Below are 27,643 nucleotides of genomic sequence, written 5' to 3' on the forward strand. Positions count from 1 at the left end.
TTTCTTAAAACAGAGAAGCTATTCAGTCATCTTTCTGTAACTTTGAATAATCCCTTTCAATACACAAGTTTTCTCACCCATCCCATGCCTGTACTTTTTCTTACTCAATTACATTAGTCCTATGACAAATACTTGAAGATCCTTCTTTGTTCTTTTGCTGAAAAAATGTTCCTAATAAGTTACTTTACTTTGTGAATTTAGATGTTCCATTGTTAATTGCATATACAAAGTAATAATAGATTTGTTTTATTTTAGAGCTGTTGATCAAATTTATGTTTGATGAAAACGTCTTCAAAAGCTAAAAGGCATGAATGGATTAAGATAGTAAATTAATACTAGTGTGTGTGGAATGTGATGCAGTCATAACAAAGAATGAGATCATGTCCTTTGCAGTGAGATGAATGGAGCTGGAGCCTATTGTCTTAAATAAATTAATGCAGAAACACACAACCAAATAGTGCGTGTTCTTACCTGTATTTGGGAGCTAAACTTTGCGTACATATGGATACAAAGAAGGGAACAATAGACACAGAGTCCTACTTAAGGGTGGAGAGCAGTAGGATGGTGCGAATTAAAAATCTACCTATTGGATTCTATGCTGATTACTTGGGTGGCAAAATTATTTGTACACCAAACTCCTGTGATATGCAATTACCCATGTAACAAACCTGCACATGTACCCACTAAACCTAAGAAAAAAAAAATTCTAGTGTGGTTGCTGAAGATTGGCAATGTAAGTTCCCTAGGAGTGACACTCCACATTTTCCTGTCATCTTCAGAGTCATGTGGGTAACTTGATCTTAATCTCTTCTAGGTGTTTCTGTTCAATTATTATATATAGTTAGTATATGTAATGTACTGATTGAACAATTATTCTCCATGTTCTGGAAGCTACAATTTTGAGATCAAGGTGTTGAGAGGATTAAGCCAATTGCCTGGCACGGCTTCACTTTGTCATATGTGTTATCCTTGGGGTTGGGAGTGAAATGAAGTTTACCAATGATTCTCCAAATCTCTGCATGCCCTAGAAATGAGAAGTAGACATAGTATAATTTCTAGTAGACTTGCATATGGACTAGCCTTTCTTGTGCCTTGAAGAATTGTGGTCATTGAGCATAATTCTAATGCCTAATACAGACACAAATTCTTGCTTCTGCTTAGAAATATTTTGTAAGTTAAATTCATTCGCAGCATCATCCATTTCTATGTGGATTGAAAATAATCTGTGAGGTGCATGAAGATTGCTGTTATGAGCTGAGTGGTGTCCCTCAAAATTCATTTGTTGAAGTCCTAATCCCCAGTACCTTAGTATGTGACTGTATTTGGTGACAGGCCTTTTAAAATATAAAGGTAAAATGAGGTCATGTGGGTAGGCCCTAATCAAATATAATTTGATTATAAGAGGACGAGATTAGGATACAGAAAAAATGCACAGAGGAAGGACCATATGAAGATACAGGGAAAAGATGACCATCTACAGGCCAAAAATTGGGGCCCAGAATGTTGGCTTAATCCTCTCAGCACCTTGATCTCAATCTTGTAGCTTCCAGAATGTGGAGAATAAATTCTTTCTTCTTTTTTCCTTTTCCATAGGTTTTTAGGGTAAAGGTGGTGTTTGGTTATGTGAGTAAGTTCTTTAGTGGTGATTTGTGAAATTTTGGTTCACCCATCACCAGAGCAGTGTACTCTACACCCTATTTGTAGCCTTAGTACTCACCCCTCTCCCATCCTTCCCCCTAAGTCCTCAAAGTCCATTATATCATTCTTATGCCTTTGCATCCTCATACCTTAGCTCCCACACATACAATGTTTGGCTTTTCATTCCCGAGTTGCTTCACTTGGAATAATAGTCTCCACTCTTATCCAGGTCACTGTGAATGCCATTGATTCATTCCTTTTTATGGCTGAATAGTGTATATATATATATATATATATATATATATATATATATATATATATCACAGTTTCTTTATCCACTTGATTGACGGACATTTGGTTTGGCTCCATGATTTTGCAATTGTAAATTGTGCTGCTATAAATATCAGTGTGATATTTTTTGTATGACTTCTTCCCTCTGGGTAGATACCCAGGAGTGAGATTGCTGGATCAAATGGTAGTTCTACTTTTAGTTCTTCAAGGAATCGCCACACTTTTTTCCATAGTGGTTATACTAGTTTACATTCACCAGCATTGTAGGTATGTTCCTGATCACTGCATCCACATTAACATCTACCGTTTTTTGATTTTTTGTTTATGGTCATTCTTGAAGGAGTAAGTCGGTATCACATTGTGGTTTTGATTTGCATTTCCCTGATCATTAGTGATGTTGAGCATTTTTTCATATGATTGTTGGCCATTTATATATCTTCTTTTGAGAATTGTCTATTCACGTCCTTAGACTACTTTTTGGTGGGACTGTTTGTTTTTTTATTGCTGATTTATTTGAGTTCATTGTAGATTTTGGATATTATTCCTTTGTCAGATGTATAGATTGTGAAGATGTTCTGAGAATGGGGAGAATAAATTTCTATTGTTTAAACTATCCAATCAGTGATATTTTTTATGGCAGTCCTAACACATTAATGCAATGTCCACATATATTATCTAACAAATAATTACTATTGTTTATTGAAAACATCTGTTCTGTTGTAGAGATTTGCTAAACATTATAGGAAACTCAGTATATGGTATTAATTATTTGTTTAAGGTGAAATGTGTAAGTTCAATCTCATGTACTTTTAAAATCTCAGGTTTCAGCTAGGTAGATTGAAATAGAAACTCTCCTTCCTATGTACAATCTCTGAATTTCTTACACAATAGAACCTACTCTTTGTCTTTATTTCAGCTTTTGGTGCTCTGAGTCCATCTACTTCCTTTTTATTGTACCTATTCTGTCATTTTCCCCCTCTTGGAAGGGTTCATATTCTTCAGCCAGTTACTTCAGTAATTCACTCTAAATCTTTACAGTTGTTGCTCTTCTGACATTCCTGCTTTGCAAATCCCCAAATTTCTGCAAATCCTACAAGCTTCTTGTTTTATCTTCACCCATATGTTGGCTCATGTGTCACTTTAAATATTCAACCAATACTATAATCTCATTCTCAAAAGATACCTTTGAAGCTTAGTTTATTGAGATTACTAAGCCAGTGTAACAAACTCAAATGATTATATTATAGGACTTAGAGAAGTCTCATGTATGAAGTAGTTATGGAGGCAGGGAAGCTTAACAGGGAATGTGTCAGACCATACTGTACATGCTCCATTGGACACAGATGTGACTTAAGTACATATCACTAATGTGATGCAATATTGGTGACCCTGTATTGCCAGTTCTATTTATTTTATCTTTGCCAAGAGGAGCAAGTGCCATTATAGAAGATCCAATTATAGACCAAATAAAGCACAATTATTTTCTGACTATTTTGAATTATTTGATGTAGGCAATTAGTCATGAGCTTCTATACTTGGTCTCATCCACATTTCTAAATATTCCTATTTTAGACATGTATGAAGTTGGTTGGGGAGAGTGTCTGTGAGTAAAAATGATGATAGAGACATGAGATTAGGATATCTGATGGAGTGTGTTACACGCTGACACCTACGGTGGAGAAAGGGGAGGAAATGTTAGCAAAGCAAATTCTAATACAATTTTGTCAAGGCTGAGAGGGAGTCCTTGAACCAAAGCTGCCATTCAAAATGTTCTGCATTAGTCAGGAATGGATCTGCCTCAGTATTTATACCACACTCAATCTTTGTCTGGGGAGTGTGGGAGCTGAGGCTCTTCTCTGTTCCCCACCGATTGGTGAGGGAACTCACCATGGGGAAATTTAGAGAAGGAAGGTTAATGAAACTACCTACAAAGGTTATAGTTGTAATTGCTCTCAGGCCACATCCATGCTATTACGGTGACTTCCCTTTTCACCTGCTGATCCCTAGATAGAAGAAACTCAAAGTGGCTTGGCAGGAGTGCAACTTGTGGTTTGGAGGGACTCTTGCTGTGGCTCTTAGGCAAAAGTGTACCTGCACTTTTTGGTAAAAAGGAGCTCCAACTTTACTGATACCTGAGTTTCAGGGAAAGGAAGCACAAAATTCTCCAGTGTATCATTGAGAAAGACAAAGTGAGACCTCTGTTATTTTTATCTGTGCATTGGAAAAAGTGCATGTATCAGACTAATGGCTGCAAACTATGTACCTGAGGGTTTTATTAATCTGTAGTATGATACCTCATCTGGCGTAGCAGCTGCCATTGGGGTTATTACTTGATTAAGCTTCTGGACGCCTACAATCATTCTCCAGCTTTCATCTAGGTTTTTCAGGGGCCAGACTGGCAAATTAAACAAAGACATAATAGGAACCACTACTCCTGCAACCTGTCTTTCATGGTGACACTAATCTCTATTCATTCCCATCCTACTTGAGGTGTGTTATTAGTTTTTACTGTCTAGATCATCTGGGTTGAATAGTGGTGGTGGTGGGGTAATTTCAGAGATGTCCACTTGGCCTTTCCGCTGTGATCACTCTTACTTCTGAGGCAATAAATCAGTGTTGGTGTTCAACCATATGTGAGGTATGTCCATTTCAGTTATGTACACTTGGCCTAAGAAGGTGAATGCTACTTGATCTATGGATCTGTGGGCCCACAAAGAGCCAGACTATAACTGGGACCCATTTATTACCCAGGTTTTGTAGCACTTCCCATCTCCCTGTAATATAAGGGTTAATGATGATGCTTTACACATTTGGTCATCAACATTTCCTCAGACATTGGGTCCAGTAATCCTCAGCATAACTGAGCAGTTCTCTTCCTCCAGTACTGAGTTACCCAAGTAAATAGTCATAAATTTTTTTGGTGAAAGATCTGGGAGGATCAGTACAATTATGTAATTGCCACAGGGTTGCAGGGTCCTTCTCTCTAGGGCCTTGGCTACTTCTTCAGTCACTGGGTTCTGGAACTAGAAATTGATTTAGGTCTGAGATTTGTGCAAGGGAGTATAAATTTTTATTGGGGCAACCAGTTTCTGGCTTCTTTTCCTTCCTTGTATATTTGGGGGACAGTTGTAGATGTTAAACAACACTCTTGTTTGGCTACCAATCTATTATTGGCCTTGACAATGCTCTGTGAATCAGCTCCACAAGTCCTGCAGGTCCAGCCTCCCTTGATGTTCCTTCAACCTTGCCAGCCAAGGTATTTATGGTCTTTTGGCTTCTGGCAGGTAAGCGAGACAATCTGACCTCTCTTATTTCAGGTGGTAGGGGGTAAGAAGGGATCAAAACAATAGATATTACTGAGCCAAGTGTTTGGGTATTTGGGACTACCCCTCCTACTGTCAGATTACCTGCTGAGTAGAGTCACCTTCGAACTTCTTAGTGATGCTGGTTCCCCTGCTGCACCTACAGTACTTTCAGCCCTACTGAATGGCGTGACCCTGAAGCTTCCCTTGGAACATACTTTGTTGCGTTTTCTTTTCTCACATAATATATTTCTGCATTCCTACTTCCTTCACTAATCTTTTTTATTCCTTCCTCCACTATCTAGAAGGGAAGATCTTATGTTTCTACATGAAGAAAGGCATATTTTCTCCATGTCTTTCAGAGCCACCCTAGCAGAGATGTTGCCTCACAGCCTGGGGTCCTTGCCAGAATGTTAATTCCCGTATACTGAGACCATGCCCCAAGAACTGTTGCTTATCCAATCTTATATTCTAGCCCACCTTGATCGAGTACCTTACCATTCAATTGCAAGGATTTTTTTCCCTGATTCTTTCTGGTTGTGCATCTATTTATTACAGCTGCGTTGGTATATGATCTCTCTCCTCCGTTGTGAGGCCCAGTAATTCTCCAGGTGGGCTATACTGGGATTTAACCATAGTTATAAGCCAAGCAGCCAGGACAGAAATCAAGTGAATCTCCTAAAGGGGAACCTGTTGCTTTGCAGGTGAGATATTTCTGCAATAGCTACCAGCACAAGGGAAGTACTACCCTAGGGAAAACTGGGCCACCTCTGCAAACTCTGTGAGTCCAAGGGGTGTTTCAGAGGCCAAAACCCTCAGAGACATACATTCAGATATTCTTATCCCATCTTTCAGGTTCCCCGGTTTTCCAACCAGGTCCCTGGTTTTAGCATTGCCAATATGCCTTCGCTGAGCATTTAAACCTCTCTGGAGCTCTATTAGAGCCTCTGTTTGCTTTGCTCAGCTGTGTCCACTTTTCCACTGCGGGAGTTAAGGGCCTTTTTGTAATCTACCAAATCTGGCTCTCACATTTAGTCTTAACTGCTTATTAACAGCTGTCAGTTTTTAAATTATCTGTCTGCAGTGTGTCATTACAATGTAGCAGTAATCATCCCACTCTGCTGTCTTTATAAGCATTGTTTCCTTTATCTTTTTCAAAGGCATGACTCATTGCACCTGCAAGGATGCTCTCCCTTAGTAAGATGTTTTTTACGTCATTTCTCATGAAATCTGAGCAATTGCACATCATGTGTATGGGTCAATCATTGCCCCACATACTACTCAGAACTGTGTACTCTGACACCTGCTGGGGCATAAGGAAACCAAAAGTAGAACCCTGTCTTACTATTCATTTTCTCAGCTCACTCCTGCCATCCTTTGCGCTAGCTTGGTCTTTTGGGAAACAGAGTCAAGAAAGGATTAGATATGTAAGAGTTTTATTGAGAAATACACCTGTGAGACTTGTCAGACTGTGAGGCAGATCTGAGCCGTATGAAAGATAGAGGGGAGGAAGTTAAGTCAGGTAGGAGAAGTCTCATACTGTGGTGCAGTTTCAAGAAAGTTTCAGCAAGACTGGTGGAGAGTCATTGTCACCTGCCAAGCCAACGTTGCCTGTCAGGGGAACTCCAAATGTTGAAGGAATGGGACACCATTAGTATCTCTGCTTCACACAGTAGTTAGCTGAGAGCAGGCTTATCACAAATGTGAGGATAGATTCAGAACACAGAAGCTGGGACCATTTGTCAATTATGTATCCTAAAATTAGAGATCATAGAGACTAATATTCAGTAATAAGGGCTTTTCTGGGACATTAGGCTTTTACTACTAAAATCAGGAGAGTCCTGGGCAAACTGGGATGGTTGAACATTCTAGCTGTGACTGTTTTATCACCATCATCATAATCAACATAGAATAAAATCCCAAATTCTTAGTACTAAAAGCCATTTTCTCATAACCAACAAGCTAGGTATTTTACAGAAATCAATTCTTCCTTCCAACCTGGTTTCTGACTCTTCTCTATCATTCTCTTCATATTCTAATGCACAGCATTCTTTCTTGGGCCACATTCTGAGAGTTTCTTCCAAGTCTAATCCCCAAATCGATGTAACCTTTACCTTTTCTAGATTACCATTCCAATTTCTGCATATATCTTTGGGGGAACGTTCTAATTTATAGTTATTCATGCACATTTCTTCTTACCTTTTTGAATTTCATTTTCCTAGAGAGCAAGATTCAAGTCTGATTTATATTTGTATATTCACTATGATAGGAAAGCTTCCTTCACAGTAGCAAATACTCAACAAAGTCTGTTTTCAATTATTCTGCCCCTTTGGATTGTCACTGAACTTTTTTTGGTTTATCATTCTATGAGATGTTTTCTGTATTGGAATTCTTGAGGTTAAACTGACATATTTCCAGAGCCTGCACACAAAAGGCACAGCTGTATTTTAGGATGATGCCAGATAATCTACCTAAAAAATTACTGTATGTGATTCAATTAAGAATGATAATTAAATTTTATTTAAAGCAGATATTGCTGTATTTTTTATTCTTTTATATTGAGATATAATTTATCCATAGTAGAGTGTTCAGATAGTAAGTTTGCCTTTCATCAATTTTGATGAGTAAATAACAAGACATGGTGTCCCTCACTTTAAAAAGTTTCCTGTTGCTTCTGCCCACCTATCCTCAAAAGTGATCCCCAGTCTGATTTTTATCACCACTGATTAGTTTTGCCTATTCTAGAATTTTATAAAATGGAATTGCATAATGTATATTCTTTTGTGCCTGGTTTGTTTTAAGTCACATAATGTTTTTGACATCCATCATGTTTTGGCATGTGTTAGTAGGGTGCTCCTTTGTGGCACTGAGTAATATCCATGTTGTGACTACACCAGGTTGTTTATTTCTGCAATGATAGATGTTTATTTTTGTTCTAGTTTTTAGCTCCTTTGAGTACTACTTTGATCTTTCTTATATACAACTTTCTGTGGACATAGTTTGTGCTATTTAGCTTTAGTATCTAATAATCAATTTTCTTACAAATTGAGCATTTAGATATCTCTGGAACAACAAACAGCAGGAAAAAATAGGGCATATATTACAGGATTTATATGGTCACATTCTCCCTTATATGTGTTTTAAATAAAGTGTTATTCTGCCATACATTGACGAAATTTAAGTTGTCAGGAGGATGGCAAGTCCACTCAGTCACTCACAAGATTTCCTGAAGCACCCAAGATTCATTCTGAGTTTCCTATTGTAGACTCCTATCCAATTATCTACTAGTCTGTCACTGTTTTTCTTTTAAGATCTCAGAGGGTTATAGCTCAAGGTAATATAGCAGGAGGAAAGAATACATACAGACACACATACATGCACATAAGTGTAATAAGTGTACACAAAGAGAATTGTTATATCTCTACTTTGATAATTGAAAATATTTCACGATAGCTACTTCAGAACAAGTCTTTGTCCTTGATCTACCCTTATTAAGATGTTCTATCACAAACTTTCTAAAAATATTTTATTAGTATTCTCACTGAATCAATTTTTTTTTTTTTTTTTTTTTTTTTTTTTTTTTTTTTTTTTTTGAGACGCTCTTGTTTCGCTCTTGTTACCCAGGCTGGAGTGCAATGGCGCGATCTTGGCTCACCGCAACCTCCGCCTCCTGGGTTCAGGCAATTCTCCTGCCTCAGCCTCCTGAGTAGCTGGGATTATAGGCAGGCACCACCATGCCCAGCTAACTTCTTGTATTTTTAGTAGAGACGGGGTTTCACCATGTTGACCAGGACGGTCTCGATCTCTTGACCTCGTGATCCACCCGCCTCGGACTCCCAAAGTGCTGGGATTACAGGCTTGAGCTACCGCGCCTGGCTCAAAATTTCTTAAGAAATCTTGTTTTCCTTTTATCTCTCTGGCATTTTTTTTAACTCTAAGTCTTTCTTTTTAACAATTAAATTATATGTCTTTTCATTTACCTGATAACGACAGCTGATAAGAGATCAATTTTTTTTAATCTGCATTTTATCCTAGTTAGTTTTCTAATCTAATGTAATCTTTAACCTTTCATCAGCATGAGCATGATTTAATTGAGGTGAAAATCATCCCTTGCTTGAACTGCTTCAACACTCCTTATGTTTTCAGTAACCCTGTTCCTGATCTGCTAAGACCAAGAATGTTATTAATTCTAATACATGCTATCCAAAACCTAGCTGATGTAAATACATTTTTCCTTCAAGAATTTTTTAAAGCCTGTTTCTCCACTCCTAAAATGGAAACATTGCAGGCGATATGGTAGAGTTCAGGTAAGGTATTTACTGAAATGGGAGTTTTTTAGTTTCTTTCATGGGTAGGATATTAAGAGTGTCATCCAAGTAAATAATATTGAAGATTAGACATACCTTTTTGATATATTTTACTGTCATAAAAGTTTCTGAATTTAGTTAGAAATGATAAGTAAAATGGGAACTTCCTTTCAGTCTGGTGGAGCAATTTTTAAAGATTTTACCATGGAGACTTTGAAACATTAAAAAAAAAAAAATGTAGAGAAAAGAGAATAATGAACCCCTCTCATGTACCCATCACAAACTTCAATTCATGACCAGATTGTTTCATGTAATTTAAATAACTCCCAGACATCGCATAATTTCATTATTGAGTTATTTTAAACAATATGGGACAATGCTATATCTTTTGATGTATGACTTGCCAAACAGTTTTGTAATTTTAGGTATTGAGAATTACACAATTGTTTGCTTTGGTCTTTGAGTTTAAAGTCTATGGAATCCTATTTTGGTCATTTAACTTACATTTGATATATAATTAAATTCATTATAAGATGATACTGTGATCATAACCTGCCACATGATTTTAATATATTGCCATATAAAGACATATATAGCTTAGTAAATGCTTATTGCTTCTTTAACTGATTCAATAATCTGCTAAAATATTACTACCTTATTAAATCATTTACATTGCCAGCAGGATACTTTTTAATATCCCTCTTCTTTGCTCTAGATAATACTATGTTAATACGTCCTATACTATTCACTTGATTCTATTTATATTATTGTTTATTGGATATCAACATTTATTCAATTATCGTGTATGGAAAGCAGGAGGAAGATATCGTGAATGAGAACCAGTCTCAGTCAACTGGAAAGGCAGGTGCATAAAAAGTGAGTCGTGCAATCTCTGTGTTATAGAGAGAAGCACAGGTTGTTAGGGGAGCAACAAGAAAGACAATGACTTCAACTGTGATGGTCAAAAAGTTTCCTGGCAGAGAAAAAATTTGAGTCTTAATGTCTGAGTAATAGTTTCCTATTAAAGGCAAGGAAATGACAGGAGAAAAGGTAAAGAGGTGAAAAAATGACATGTGTGTGTACTCAGAGAGTTGGGGCAGCTACAAACAGGCTAGTGCTGCTAGAGTCAAGACAGAGGCAGGAAAGTGCGTGAGACAACACCAGAAAAATGCTAATGGTCTGAGTCAGTTTCTTCCGAGAGGGGAGCAAGGCACACACTCTGGGAACTGAATAACTTAATCGATTACGGGGAAGAAAGTATTATAATTGTTTGTATTTAATGTTATACTGTATGTTTTAAAAAATTATAGTTTTGTTCATCTTTCATAAATGTATAAATGTATAATGGATTAAAAATATATATCAAGAGTGAGTGTTCAAAGTATTTTAGTCATCAAAAACGTATTGAAGTGGGTTACCTTGCATGATGTACTAAAGAGCCATAACTTCATTAAAGGCTAATGAGGGACCTAAGGGCATAAAGAATGTTAAGCAAAAGTTCTGATTTGCACCTTAGTCATATTATCCTGATAATTGTTTGACTGTATTTGAGAAAAATAAAATTAAAGGAAGGTGACCGTTTAGGAGGCTGTTGCAATCATTTAGAACAGAGATGGTGAGAGCCTGGATGAAACTGTAGGGGTGTATGTAGATTTCATAAATAAATAAATAAAAGAGTTCGAACCGGAAGGACTTGCTGATTGATTGGATGTGGTGGTTAGGTGAATAAGGACAAAGAAGGAATCAAGGACAGCTCTTGGGCCTTTACTTTGCATGAAGCGGAGTATGTTACTCCCATCAATTGAGAAGATTGAGGGCAACTCTGATAGGTTTATTTAGTGACATGTTGAATCTGAACTTTTTTATTGTAATAATGCAATCTTGCATGATCATTCATTCATCTAGCTTCTGTATGTCTGAAATGTTGCACTGGCTTCTAAGTAGCTAACTATAAAGAGAATATGGAGCTTTTTGACAAGGTACTCCCAATATAGTTTGAGAAGCAACTGCAACCTACTATAAAATGAGAAGTAACATAGATTGCTACCAATACTTACAAGAGGGTGACTTAGTCTTTGGGAAGATTAACAGAGGCTGCTTGGTCACTTATATACCTCCTTTAATACACATGGCCTTCAATAAAAAGTGTTGATGTACATTTAAAAAAAATATTTAGCAGGAATTTGTTTGCAAAAAGAATCATTGTGTATTTTTTTTCCTGAAAGCCCAAGCATAGCACATTTATATACTGTAATTTATTATCAAATAGCTGTGATTCAATAACAGTAAAGTCATGCTAGGAAATAATCATGTTATGAGATTCTTATATGTCTATGTGTTACCTGTGAATTTGACTAGCCCTTATACAGTAAGCATGGGCAATTTTAAGGAATTTTTAGAGAAAATTATCTGTGATGGTAGTAAATATTAACATTAAACTTAATTTCACCTTTCTAAAAATATGGGATGCCTCTGTGCATCCAAATCAATGTTAACTTTTAGTTTAAAAAATCACAGATGATGATGTTGAAACACATAACAATGTCTAATTATTTTTAAGGAATATTTTATTTCTGAATTTATTTCTTTGGATGAGATTAAAACTAGATTAGATTATTCTCTCTCTCTCTCTCTCTCTCTCTCTCTCTCTCTCTCTCTCTCTTTCTCTTTTGGAAAGAAAATGCCAACACATTTTTCTTTTCAGTTTTAAATGCAGAAAGACAATATTATGTTAAACTAAACCAAATTAAAACTTCAAAGGTACAGGAAATTACTAAGTTCATTCATATCTATATATTACTTTGTTATATCACATACTTTTTATTTTAAAGTTTACGATAGTTGATATTTTATTATGTTTATTAAATGCTAGGTATTAAGTGCTTTAACACAGATGACTTCATTTAATTTTCACAATTCTATTACTCCCATTTTGTCCACATATTTGAACACCAAACAGAAAGGTTAAGTAACTTGCCTACATCATAGAGCCACTATGTAGCCGGGATGTTTTTTTAACTCGAGATATCAAAACTCCATGTCTAAGGCTTTAGTTATTATGCTACATTCCTCTATTCATTAAACCTCTTAAGTAAGTTATTTTTTTTCACCAGGGATGATGATGGAAAAAAAAAATCAAACACATCTGTTGGGAAAACCTCTGTTTTTAAATTATGTATTTCTTCTTTGTCTGATTTATTCATTTGAGTCATAGTTTAGAAACTGAACATTTGAGGAACAAGATTTCGGCCTTTTCCTTGTTCAAAAATAAAAGTAAAATGGAATGGCGGTGTTTTCTGAAACCGGTTGATGGTCCCCTGAAGACATATTTATGCAACATGCTGTCTCAGTTTTGTGGCTTACTTGTGTAAGGCTAAAACAGAATAAATGAAAACAATTTATCCTTGGAGCAGTTATTGGTCCTTTTCTAATATGAAGAAGACTAGAAGGTGACAGCCCATTTTGGTTCTCACGTGTTACCTGAAAGTCAAAATTAGCCACAAAAGGGCTGCAAGAACTAACTTAACATATGTGAAAAACAGCACAGTGCAATTGCTTTGAAAAGTAAAAATGGTATTGCTTAACAAAATGTGAAACATTCTTTTCGTTACCTTGAGAGGAAACAGTTCAAAACCAGAAAACGGAATTTCTTTTATGATAAGTTGTTTAATGCAAATTCCATTCAGGACACAAAAGGTAGACAAACATCTATTTTTTTTTTATTTGATTAAATAGTAATTTAAAAGAGAATGTACATTATCTAAGGTTTTATAACATAGTACCTGAAAGGGATTAAGATATCTAAAACCTTTGAAGTCTGCAGATTTTATTTTATTTACTTACAAAAATGGAGTTCTTAGTGATTTGTTGCTGTAAGAAAAGTGCCCATTAGTGTTTGTATTGATTTGCCTTTGTCAAAATGAAAGAAACACATGTAATTTGTTAGCACTTTATGATTGAATCCCTTTTAATATGTAATATCAAGAACCTAGGTCTTTATTAATCTGCAAAATGTTGAAGAAATGCTTTCAAAAATAGAAACGAATAGGAAGTTCAACATAATTCCTGTCTGTACCGAGGCTTTGGACGGATTCTGAACTGGCTGTCATCATAGTTTATACTCATCACTCTGGCCGGAAAGATTTTTTTGTCCCTTCCTCTTATTCTGAAATTGACCGCAGTTAGTAAATTCGTCCTTGATCTCAACTTGGTTTCAGTAAATTATTCTTGCACATCTTATCTAATCCAAATGCTACTCAGTCTTCAAGTATTAGAAAAAGCTTCACTTCCTCCATGAAGTAATCCCTGATGACCTTCACTGACCTTGCTTTCCTCTCAATTCTTAGAACTCGAATAGCCTTCTCCAGAGGTTTCAGCCAGCATGAGATGGCTCAGTAGTATGACAAAAATGGGTGATATATGTGTGGAGACATTGATCCTTAGGGAATAAAGACACAGCATGAATAGGTCTGAGATTTCAGGCCTGTCCCTCCTGTCACAAGCAGCCTTCTACAAGAAATGACGTCTTTGTTTTCTGTGTGTTATATTGTGAAAATGGTTAGAATGTTGCACCTTCATCGGTAGTACTAAACCTTTCTTTTCATTTCACAACCTACTTGAACAAAAAAAGATTTCAGTTAAAATACAGGTTTATTACTAAATTATTTATAAATCATATATCTTATTACTGTATTAAATATAATTTAATATAATATATACACAGAGATAAAAATTTTTTAAGATGAAAAACAGAAAAGTAGCAGCCAAGATTTTAACACTTTCTTGCATTGTCTTGGATTTTCTTGGTATTCTAGCCATTCTCTAGAGTGTGTATGCCAGACTTTGAAGTCAATTATCTATAGGATTTGATATATTTCAAAAATATATATGTCTAATCTTGTTCCAAAAATCATACTACGTAGCTTCCAAAAATGAGAAAAATGTCAGATGAGCAATTAAGATGTGAGGAAATGAACACAAAGAGAAAAATTAAAGAAGGGAAAAAATAAGATGAAACTAAAGATAAAATGCACATATTACACTTCTATCTTTTTGCTAGAACTTAAAAATAAATGTAATTTTTGTATTATAATAACTAGTACAAAGAGGGAAGTATGACTAACTTCAGGGCTCACAATATCTATATAAATTAGAAAAAAATCAATCAAAGATTACGTATCTATGGCATATGACACATATGAACCATATATTTACCATATGCCAAAGGTATGACCTTTCAAAATTCACCTTTTTAAATATATTTTTGGAAGAAGAAAGCTTTGTCATATTATTCCCACATTTTTCAATTGCCATGCAAACAGGAATGTAGCTAGCTTATTGTATGTGGAGAAGAATCAAAATAAAGTAATCTCTCTATGAGCTGCCTTGTGCTTTGGCTTCCTTGATTCATGCATAGATGAAAGACCAGTGATTTCTAAGAGATCTGGGGCCAATAGCATGTCAGAACTAACTGATAAGATTGAACCTTTTTTTTTTTTTTTTTTTTTAGCAAGTTAAAGTCTTCTTTCAACTGGAGAAAAACCTAGCCCCAAATCTGATATCCTCCCATAGAAGAACAAGCCAACCTCATCTCTCCTTGAAAATCTCTTTAGTAGTGAACCACTAATAGCAAATGGTATCCCATTTGCAATGGGATTGTAAGGGAGCATGGGATGTGTAGCATTTCATAATTAAAATTTTCTTCACAAGATTACTGGCCCTGTTAAACAAAGCTTATTTTCTTTTTATCTGTACATTTAATGAGTTAGCTAGTAATTCCCCACCTCTACACTACTCCAGACTAAGTATTTTTAATTCTCTGAGTTGTGGCTGCCTCTTTGGTATTTTAAAATATTTTTCAGGGAGTTCTAATGGGTAGCCATTTGAGAACTACTGAATTTAAACTGCAAATGCAAGTTGGTTGCCAAAATTGAGGGCAATGGCTAGAAAGGGTTTCTCTTTGGAAAATGGCTAATCAGTGAGGGGAGGGGATGATAAATTGAAATGAGAGGAAGAAGAAGAGGGAGGAGTTGGGGATATAGTGTGAGGCTGGGACATGATATAAAACTGCCACTTCACCCCAGAGGCAGGTGTGGTCAGAATACCTTTTAAAATAAAGATAGCTAATTTTCAGTTTGGAATTTTTATGTCATTATAATAAATCTCTTTATGCCATGTTTCCAGAAATTCTATTTCACTGTTTGTATTTCATGTTTATATAAATTATTTTATACATCAATATGGGTGGGAGAGTGAGAAGTAAATGAAGAAAAAGGTCTAGTCTTGGTGTCTGGGTTGAAATGGCATAGAATAGGAACAAAATATTACATCAAGAAACATGATGATTGAAAAATGTAGGATTGATACGAGAAGGCTTCCTTCCTTCAAAAATATATTTAAAAGAGTAATTTTTGAAAAGTTAGATGATGGTGGTTTGGATTAGTGTTAACTGTTATATTTGTCAAAATTTTTGCAATACAAAAACAGATTGGACATCATTATATTAGATAAATTAGAAGTATTAAGGCATTGCATGGCTTTAAGGCAGTTTTTGTAAATTTGGCAAAAATTGTATTGTGACATTTTCACACCATGGAAAAGCAAGATACATTCAACAGAGAAGATGAATCCAACAGTTATAATTTTGAATGGAAGAAGTCAGGCCAAAGACTACATGCTGTATTTTGCTATTTTTGAAAAATTTTAAAATAATACTACTCTATGGTGGTAGAAGTCAAAATAGCAGCTACCCACTAGGGAAGAGAAGAGATACTGACTCTCAGAAGACACAGAGGAGCCTTGTGTGATGCTGTCAGTTATCTATGTCTTGACCAAGAAAGTGGCTACATAGTTGTGTTCCATATGCAAAAGTTCATCAAACTGTGCACTTAAGATTTATATACTTAAATATATATAAATTATAAATTACTAAGGCATAGCAAAAAGGAAAACAATTTGCCTCAGAGGGAAGTCTCCAGTGGCATGTTGAAAGCATATATTTGATCCATTTTAACACATTTATCACTAGATTGAATAAAGATGAAGAAAACCTACTTATGAAATTTGTGGATATCACAAAAAAGTTTCATTGTATAACATGATTTTTAAAAAATGTCAACAGGTAGGATTCATGATCCCATTTAACAAACTGACATTTAATGAAATAAATGTAAAATCCTGTAGTTTAAAAAGAAATGTGACATAAAAGTCATGAGTAGCGTGTTCTGGGAAAATATCCTTTATCATTTTTAGACTTGGACAAACACAGCTAATTAAAGTGAGCAAAACTACAGGGGAAAAGGAAGATCTTCATAACAGCTAAAATTGGACTGAACATTGAGATAGTGTATTCCCTTCATGTGCAAGTAAAAAATAAAATCTTAGCATTAGAATATTATAGCTAGAAGAGGTCCTAAAGATTCTGTAAATTCTGTCTTCTATTAGTTATTTAAATACATATAATTTTATATGCGTATATTTATATTTTAATTCATATTTATCTAGGAGGAAAATGAGGCCTAAAGAGAAAAAGTAACTTTGTGAAATATTCACAATAAATGCAGAACCGTGATAAGAACCCAGCCCTAGACTCCATGTTTTCCACCTTGTTATTATATCTTCCTAGTGTGCTGGTGATTATTTTAGGACAGAGCATCATGGTAAACTCATGTATTATATTTTACCTGGCTTATTTTAATATGTTTATGCTGTTTTCTGAAATAGAATTTACATTTAGGCCAGAAAACGTAACTCTGAATTTTCTAAGATCTAAAAGCCCATAATAACACAGAGTAGAGTATGTTTGCAAAAGGTGGTCAGCAAGAGTTTGTTAATTCATAAGGATACAGACAAGGATGAAAAAACTTTAAAACACTTTTATTTCCCTTTTCTTATTATCAGACAGAGCCCTGCATAATTAGGTCTCTAAATACCCAGGAAAAACTTTTCTCTCAAATTGAGAAGTGTAATATTTCTCATTGTCAAAGGCCTTTCTTTTGCTTTACAGATAAGTATCATTATGGTAATATATGGTTTTCCCTTTAATTCTGACTTTAATGATAATTGCAATATACAATAGCTGTCTGTCAATTTCCCTATATGGTAATTCTTAAAAATGGCTTCAAAGACTCATATTTGTCTGATTATATCTATGGAGAGGTAATTATAATTGTTATTATCTTAAATTACAAATTCTGTTTTCCAGTTCTGTAATTATATTAGACATAACCAGGTTACCATATGTCTTAAGATAGTTTATTTTTAATTTTACTCTGGAATATAAACTACTTGATTACGGGATAGTGTCTGTTATGATCACCACCATATTTTATGCCTACAGTAATTCTTAGTACAAAGAAAGAATTCCATAAGTATCTATTGAATGTAGGTAACTAAAGTCAAGAAATACTGTATTTGGAAATAAGTATCAGGACACAGTTATGAAAGTCTTCTCTTTCTATATTTGCATCTATCTCCATTTTGTATCTTTACAGTTTGTTGTAAAACGTTATTCTGTTTCAACTTGATTCCTTTCCTAATTAAAACATGCTTTATCTAATTTGTCTTTATTTTGCAGATATTTCCAGACATTAGAAAATGTGTTTTTGTATCTTAGCAAATATTTGGTCTAGTGTGTGTTTGTGCAGGAATACAATATATAGGTGAAAAAACTGTTAAGAAAAAGGGATTTGAATATGAATGTGTGATTTAATTCTTCTCTACTCTTAGTTTTCCTTAATGCATCATTGCATGATTAATTTACTCACCAATTTCCCAAATGTACCTAGTAGAATGGATACAAGAAAACGTGTTAGTTTCTCAATGCTGTAATCTCATGGTCTTGACCATCTAAAGATAGCCTCAATATTATAAAGTGTCTACAGTACATGTGACTATATTGAGAAAAATTGGATCCGATGCAGTTCTTAACTATGACATATTTAGTGGTCTAGTTCTAGAAAGAAATGCAAAAATAATATTTCAGTTCAATACAACAAAGATATGTGCAAGATGTAGTGGTCTATATGGGAAGGAATGCTTTTATGATTATACTGACTATAATTTTACAGTGCTGATAAAGCTATTAGAAAGTAATATGAAATGAAGAGATGCCTTTTTTTGTTGTAAAGATTGTCCTGATTTTCTTCTTTGAATTCCCGCAAAAATACTTGCCTGTATGACTTACATGCTGCTCATCTTACACTATTTCTAGTTGCTGGCCATCTCTCCATGTGCACATCTTCTGTTCCTTAATGAGCTAATAAGCATTTTTATGTCAAGAGATGTGTTTTCTTTGTATCTGCCTCCCAACCAGTTTTTATACAGCATATCATATTACCTTATTACTCACCAAATGCTTACTTTGAGCTTATGTACCAGGAAGTATTCCAGGTAAGCAGGAATAAAACTGCAAATAAAATAAAGCCCTGGCCCTCATAGAAATTTCATTCCTGAGAAACAAAAGAGACACACCACAAACAAACCAATGAATATATAATGTGTTTAATAATGATAAGTGCTACAGAGGAAAATACATTTTGGTAATGGGGAATAGAGCATGGTAAAAGAATAATTTTATAGAATAGTCAGGAAAGATACAGCAGGAAGGGATATTAGCGCTAAGACAGCTGAGATATCTTGGGGAAAACATTTAAGACAAAAAGAAAAAAATAATGTGAAGAATCTTGTACTGAAGAATGTTTTAAGAACAGGAAAGGCTATTACTAGAGATGGGTAAGTGGGGGAAGAGTAGAAGAAAATTAGGCAAGGGAGGATTGGAGAGAGTTGGTAGATTATGAAACTGATGGGAAGGAACTTTAATTTTACCTTGGATGAAAGGGGAAGTGACTGTAGAGTTTGGTGTGAGATGGCAGGGAGAAATTCTTATTTATATATATTTTTTCCCTGTGGGAATTTCTTCATTCCAACTTATTTACATTTTAAAACTATCTCTGTATCTATACTTTTCTAAGGGCAAAGCAAGACTTATATGGAAAGGGAAGTACAGGAGCAAAAGTGGTAGCTAGGCAACCAATTAAAAGGCTGTTGCAAGACTTCTGGCTATAGTGGTTAATAGGGGTTTGGGTTACAATGTGAGTAGTAGATGGTGTGAGGTGGTTGGATAATGGATATGTATTGAAAGAAGAAATAAAATGAACAAAAATACTTGATAATGGGTTAAATATGAGAGTATCTGGCGCTTGATTGGATGTGGTGCATGTGCAAACATAATCAGGACAATCTGATATTTTTAGTCCAAGAAACAGAGGATGGAGGTGCCAACTGTATCACACCACCATGGAAATGGGAGTTGTCAGGCAGAAGACTTTAAGAGAAGCATGCTTCATTCAGAATTTTCCATTGTACATCAAGATTGCCTTATCTACACACAGAAGAGAAATAAAAGAGACAGTTGGACATATGGGTCTAATGTTTAGGGAAGATGCAGTCCTTATCCATGGCATATTTAATGCTCTAGTTAAAATTAGACTCAACATATAATGCTTAATATTTATGCAAAAATAAGACTTGCTTTTGTTGATTGATTCCCTAGTTCAATAAGGAAAAAATGTTAATTGATGATTTTACAAAATGGGAAAATCAAACAAATCTTTCCTTTCCAGCTATATATTTGTATAGGGTATCTCTGCTCTGCCTCTAATAATTGTGTGTCTGATTTAAACATTGTTGAGAACAGGAACTATTTAGAATCTTTTCCTGAAGAGGTTAAAGACTATATTTCATTTGAAACAGAACCCCAAAGCTTACTGATAAATGGCTTTATTATACTAATTGCATTTTCTTTATTTCCATAGTCTGTCAGTGTGCCAGAGGGAAATTTTATTGGTCTTAAAGGATTTGTTCCTCAAATGGCCATGTAGGTCACAACACAAAAACTTACTTAGTTGCTGGCAAATTTATTATTTAATGATTCATCCCTAGTGTCTTTCTGGTGGCTGCGTTTAAAATCATTGGTCTATAATTACTATCCTTTATGCATATGAATACACATATATTTCATTTATAGTCTTTAGACACACTTTTCATTCAAATATTCAAAAAGCACTCTTATTTAAGACTCTGTGATCCCATAGAACAATTCTTCGAGTATTCTTAAGCCCAGTTGGAAAATGAGAGTTTGAAAAATGATGTAAGAGTTTTGAAGTTGACATTTGAGAAACTAGTACCTTAGAAGGAATAATTGGATGATGAGGCATTTTTAAGACTTTGTACATTCTGGATGGCCTTATCCTTAAAACATTCTTATGTACTTGAAATGCTCTTATGTTTTTTTCTGCACTCTCTACTTTGAAGTTTTGTTGAGTTGATTATCCCTAGTAGTATTCTCTTTAATAGGAGATTCAGACACAGGTATGGTTGTAAAGAGAAAAATTGTGATCCAAAATAACATGGTTTGGAATCAAGGTTGCAAATTCACTCAGGGTAAGAATTTATTGAGTTCAAATAAGTAGAAAAAATAATGAAAATAAATGATACAATAGATTATTTCCATAATATTTCAAAAAATACTTGAAATATCATTTGACTAAAATATAGGTTATTTCATGGTATTTTCATGCTTTGTTTTATGCTTTTTATATTAGAAAATTATCCTGAAGAATACTTATAATCTAGCCAACCTACGATGATATCCCAAAAGATATTGTTGCAATATAATCCCAAAACATATATTGATACCTTTTATAGTGTGTGTGTGTATTTTTTTTTTCTGTGTCTTATCCATAGAAAATGATACCATCTACTGGACAGACATGGGCTTCAATAAAATTAGCCGAGCTAAAAGAGATCAAACTTGGAAAGAAGATATCATTACCAATGGCTTGGGAAGAGTGGAAGGGATAGCTATTGACTGGATTGCTGGTATAATCCATGGCTTTTTCTCTTTTTGTTACACAACTTTTTTGTTAGGGGATGAAACTGTTTCATAAAAAATCTCTTCTAACTTGTAACAGTTTTTTTTTTTTTTTTTTTTTTTTTTTTTTTTTTTTTTTTGTACTTCTAGCCACAGGGGTAATAGTCTCTTTTGCTTTTGGCTTCCCTCCTAATGCTATTGAGCCTTTGGATAAGTGTTTTTATGTAGAAGTAGATTATGTTGTGTTAACTTTGCCCAGATCTACTGAGAGCTCCATAAGGCAGGTAAACAAAAGTATTAGAAGTTCTCTTTTGCCTGAAGTCAGTAGAAAGTTAAAATAGGTCTCTTTTTTAGGCAGGAGAAGTTTCAACTTATTTTTACCGTGTAAATATATCATTATATGCTTTAAATCAGAGATGTGTGAGATTAGGATTTGAAAGTATTTGCATATTAGTTTATTTATAGCTTTCTGTTTAGGAAACACATTTAAAAAGAATGTAGGAACTAAACAGTTTCTTGATACTTATGTGAATGCTCAGTAATTTAATTTCAGTCATAACAAATATGTAATTTTTCTCTCAGGATTGTATTATAAACGCCTCTATTGTTTCTCCTAGGTAACATATATTGGACAGATCATGGTTTCAACTTAATTGAAGTTGCAAGACTCAATGGTTCTTTCCGTTATGTAATTATTTCCCAAGGCCTGGATCAACCAAGATCTATAGCTGTGCACCCAGAGAAAGGGTAATTTTAAGATTTACATATAACTTGCAAGTCTTAAGTGAGTTGTCTAAGTTCTATTGAAAAAAAATTTAATAATTACCTTTAGCTGTAATGTCCGAGCCAAAGTTCAAGAATATCTTACCTAAGCAGAAAAAGTGTTTATATTCACTTTGCTCATATATTATGGTACATATTTAAGTCACATTTATTATGTATTTATTTTATATGTATGTAAATCCAAATAAAGGCATTAACATGATTCTAGATTCTCAGTTTAAAGCTCTTCCCTAGAATTGTTTATATAATTAGGTATTTAATTATTTATTGAATGAGTAAAATAGCCATTTGATAGGCCTCCTTATTTCTAAATATTTCTAAAAACTCAATGTTCATTTATCTATCTATCATTGTCAAACATGTTCATCCCAAATTTTTGTTTTCTTCTCCTTCTTTTTTATTCTTTTTTTCTTTGTTTTGAGTTCTAAACTACTTGTCTTGACATTTTCATGGGATGTTTCATAAGCACCCAAACTGTACATATATAAAATTGAAGTGAATTTCATCTGCCACCAAGTTCTGCTTAGCTTTTCTTCTAAATATCTATTGTCAGTACACCACTCTCTATCTTTATTTTTATTCTAATTAAATTTGATGTTACCTTATATACTTCGATAACATCCCAATTGGTCTCTTAAGCTCACCAAAGCCTAGAGTGATTATGTAAAAGTATACATCTGCTTACTTAAAATCTTTCAAGGAATTTCTATTGTTTTAAATTTAAAGTCCAAAGTTTCTGTTATGATCCTCCTTAATCAGACCCTATAATAACTTTTAGTCAGATGCTTCTGTTATTGTCTTTTTCCTTTCTCAGTCTCTGTTGTTCTTCTCTTAGTGTTTTAAATATGTATTTTTCTCTTCTACTTCCAGCTTTTGCCAACCTCTTCCTTTTACCTGAAAATGTTCTTCTATTTTTATCTTGTTAAATTTTATTTAACCTTACTTGGCTTTGAAAATAGTTTAGATTTTTGTCTGATTCCATAGCATCTAGTACTTTTATTTTATACATTATTTGTACTAATATTTATTCATCTGCCTAGCAGCTATATGAGTTTTTGTTTGTTTTAGAGACAGGCCCTCATTCTGTTGCCTAGGCTGGATGCAGTGGTGCAATCACAGTGTTGGCTGTAATTGAGCCACCGTGCCTGGCTGTAATAAATTATTATATCCTTAAAAGAGAAAATTTGACCAATTTCTTGACTGTGAATCATTATTCTAATGACAAGAAGGAATATAATTTGAAAGCTATGCAATCCCATAGGTACACTGGAATTGAACGTTTAGTTTGTTTCTAATAAAGAATTTATTTGCTTCATAGTTGCAATAAGTCCATTTATATTGTGCAGAACCTCTTGTGTCTGGCCTATTATAGATTCATACAGGTCAATTTAACAAGCCTTTTGCTGCTACATGTCAATCTGTAGATTGCCTTTTGATTTGTTATCCAAACCCATTGTAGAACCTTAAGTTGTTATTCCAGAGCTGCTTTTTCTTAAGTATCTGTTATTGCTCCGTATCTATCTTACCATATGACTATACCTACTTGAATCTAGCTTTATTGAGAAGATTAGGCAAAAGAATCTTCATATACTCTGCTTTTTATCATTATTTTCAATGAACATTTATTGAGTGCTAGGCACTGTGAGCCAGGACATGTTAGCATCCCTCCATGTCATCCTCAGGCTTCAATTCAGTACATCTTGACAAAATACTAGTGCATATGAAAGACACTTGCAGATACTGTGAAGTATGCTGGCATGCATCTATTCACAATGAGTTTTCTGTTTAAACCGAAAATTTAAACAAGTACACATTTCAGTTAAAGGAATAGTGTCACTTTGTAAAGACTTTTTTTTCAGGCACAATAAAAGACTAATTGATCAGACTCAAATTTAAAGCTCATATCCAAATGGCATGTTGAAGTAATAAGTTTTACAAGATCACTATAAAATTATCTTTGCTTTAATGCAAAGTTGATAGCATATAATTTGATCAGCTAGTAAAAATGAGGGTGGTAGCAACAAAAATGTGAGTAGTAGAAACTTTGTTGAGGAGACTTGAAGGAAAAGGAGGTTTCTGAGATGGGGTAGGTATATATTATAAGAAGAAGAAATATAAAAATTAAAGATTTGATAGTGGCAATGCAAAAGCCATCAGCAAGAGTATAGGTACTTGAGGTACATGTAGGGAAGAGTAGGTGATGTGGCTGGAAGACAACTTGGGCCCATATAGTAGCTGGTAGGGCTCCCTATACTTTTTAAAAAAATTGCCTTGGTCACACTTTCTCCAGTTTACCAAGTGAAGTCCAAACCAGTCCTGGACTCTCTCTCCTCAGCCTTCCTCTTAGCTTCAAACAACATATAGAGGCTAAAATCAGAAGTGTGATAAAGGTTTATTGAAGTAGTAACATTCTTTAACATAAAGAATCTTTAAGAATGGTAATTTATCATCCCTGTGGACAGCAGAAAAGTGTTGTCTCCTTATCCTCAGGTCAAGTAATGGAGAGAACTACAGACAAATATGTAAGAGGAAGGCTAAAATAAAAAGAAAAGAGCAGCAAATAAAAAATAATAATAATTGTATATCTTTTTCACTGCAAATCCCAATGCCAAAGGAGTCAGGGCAAAGTTGGAGAGAGGGAAGAAGAGTGTGCTTTAAAATCATTCTTAACTACATGAAACTGTTCATTTAATGGTAATTGGCTGTGAAGTTATGGGGTGTTTCTGAGACAGCAAAGTTTGGAGAGGAAATACTCAGTAGAGCTAGATGGAATCAGTAGTTGGATAAATATAAAGTCACTTCTTACTTATTCCAACAGAGTTTAGACTCTGTAATAAACTGTGATAGTATATGAGATTATCCAAGAGAGAGTGTCCAAAAAAGAAGTCTAAGAACAAAAATGAAGAATACTTATAGTTAGGGGATAGAATGATTAGGAGAGAGAGAGAGAGATAAAAAAAAACCTAGCCATTTTGAGTCTTTGGAAAATTGCTGAACTGTGAAAGTCAAAGGAAAAACATTTAAGGAAGAAGAGTGTGCTAGCAGTGAAGAAGTCAGGAGAGAGAAAAAGCAGAGAACAGAACATGTAACTGGTGATCAGAATGGTGTTGCATATATTTATCAGTTTCAAAGATTAGTAAAGACAAGTCAAATATAAAGAGTGGATAAAGGAATGATTAGAAAGTGGAACCAGCATTTACAGAATAAACTGACAGAAATTGCATGATAAAGGGAAAGAGAAGAAATAGAAGATGAGAAGATTGTAGGGTATAAGGTTTTTCTTAGTATGGGGATATTGCAGATATTCATAGGCAAAAAGGGGAAAAACCGATTGGAAGAAAGAGGATGGAAATTAACGTAAAGGGGTGACAAATTCCAGGGAGCAAGCAAGGAGCCTTGACAAGGAAGAAACAATAGAGCAGAGAAGGAGGAATCAGAGACAGAAAGCAGAGAGTCAAGATTTGTATCTTACACTAGGTATCCCAGAAAGAGATTCTAGAATTAGAAGTCAACTCAGGACCTGAAAGAAATATAGCCAGTCGAAAGGGGAAGAAAGAGATCAGACAAATATTTAATTTTGAACACAATCTTGGCCTCAGACTGATTCCTGGGAGCACTCTAGAGTATAAACTTTACCTCACAGTAATGGAACTTGGTGTTCAGATTCCCAAGTAGTTAGCCAGTGGATAAAGGCCACTCTGGGAAAACAGACATCCCCAAAATTTCTGAATGTCTGCACTTGTGAGAGAGGAGATTCAAGTGACTCAAGGGTAATCCTCCAAAGAAAGTTGTCAGTGTGCGCTGTTAGGGACAAAGGTCATTTGAGAGCTCAGAAATGGTAAACAGCATTTGAGGGTATTTATATCGAGCATGACAGTGTCCACTACAGTTTGGAAGCCCCATTTCGACATTTACTTTTTACATTTGCCTTTGCGATATTTCTATACTTCTTGGTCTCAAATGCCTATATCCTTTCAGTTAATTGTGAGGATTAAATGAGGTGGGTGCTAATTTTCTTCCTCATCAGAGAAAGAAGAGACAGAATGTGGAGATCAAATGTATTTTAGAGCTTAAATTCATGAAATTGAAGAAAGTCACAGCTGCTAGTCTACATTTCTAAGGTTAGCAACTTTAAGTGAATAGGTTAAGTTTTGCTGAAGCTATTGTAGTAAATATTTTCCACCATAATGCATCAAAGAACTTCCAAGCAATGTGAGACCAGCTGGGATGGATTTCTAGAATATAAGCAGTAATTTTATATGACATTGAATTATAGTGCTTGCAATGTAGGGGTAGTAAAGAAAAAAAATGCACAAAAAGGAGCAAAAGGTTACAGATCAAAGTTGGCAGTTGTAATGGGTTAACTTTGAGTTACCAATCTGGAGGTGAGGCCTACAAGCTAGTGATGGAATAGTGGGAAATCAAGAGTAGACCAGGTCAAGATTAGAGAGATAAGGTACAACTGGAATGAGTGATCAACACAGCTCTATATATTAAGAAAGAGTGATTCTAGGTAGATCCCTGGAGCAATAAAAATGACGTACTATGAGCTAGGGTGTTCATACGTTATAAGTTCCATAGAATGTCAGTAGTGGAAGGAGAAGATGAAAAAACCGCCAGCCAGTGGTAAAGCAGTAAATAAATGGTGTGTAATTATGATAGGTGATAATGCGGTAAAGGAAAACGGAATATGTGGATTCATGCTGTAAATGTTTAAGTGAGTATAGCCTTGGAGAAGGTTTTCTTTCTTCCTTAAAATGACTTCTCTGCTTTTATTCTGGATGCAAATGTCTCCTCAGACATTTCATGCAAAAAACATTCTCTTCTATTTCATCATCCTTAACTTGTTCCTTTCAATGAAGCCTTTCCCTTTTGCTTTCAGATAGGCTCAGGTCCTTCTCATTAGAGAACACATTACTATTGTCATTACTTTCCACATGTTTTCTTCTCAACTTCTCAGAATAATGATCTATATCTATTGTCTCATCATTGAACTCCTAAAATGAGTTTCAGCTTGTTAGTATACAGGAATTTCTAGATTTATTTGCAGTCAAATCCAGAGATTATTATTTTGTATTTTTTGCAGGTTTTATACCATTTGCCTTCTCCAGGACAGTTTTCTCCGTTGATAGTCCATCCAAGAATTCATTTTTTCCTTTAGCCTTCTCTGACCCTGCATTTTCTGGTTTTATCTGAGACCCCTTTTATAGCTTCTATGAGCATTATATTTGATTGTCTTTCTTCTCATTTAAGGCTTTGTGTGCCATTCTCTCTTTTATTATATTTATCTTTTAAACTCATCTAATCTTATGATTTTATGTAAATCATGCAAATATAATGAATATAAAAATATAAATAAATACATGCAAAACAGTTATAAAATATCATCTTTATCCCTTTATTTATATTTTTGATATCCTTTAGAGTTATTTATTTGAATGTCTGTCACT

At 34.6% G+C, this 27,643-nt stretch overlaps 1 protein-coding gene across 4 annotated transcripts in view; it reads left to right on the forward strand.

The window, feature by feature from the left end:
* Nucleotides 1-27,643, forward strand: part of LRP1B (LDL receptor related protein 1B) — a 1,884,038-nt gene that overhangs the window by 1,380,320 nt on the left and 476,075 nt on the right. For all 4 annotated transcript variants that reach the window (XM_003921997.4, XM_074399735.1, XM_074399736.1 and 1 more), the window contains 2 exons: nucleotides 21,284-21,418; nucleotides 22,028-22,157. In XM_003921997.4, coding sequence (XP_003922046.1) covers nucleotides 21,284-21,418; nucleotides 22,028-22,157 — 265 coding nt within the window. The remainder of the gene's footprint in view (nucleotides 1-21,283; nucleotides 21,419-22,027; nucleotides 22,158-27,643) is intronic.

This window comes from Saimiri boliviensis, chromosome 5 (genome assembly GCF_048565385.1).
Source record: "Saimiri boliviensis isolate mSaiBol1 chromosome 5, mSaiBol1.pri, whole genome shotgun sequence".
In the NCBI taxonomy this organism is placed as follows: Eukaryota; Metazoa; Chordata; class Mammalia; order Primates; family Cebidae; genus Saimiri; species Saimiri boliviensis.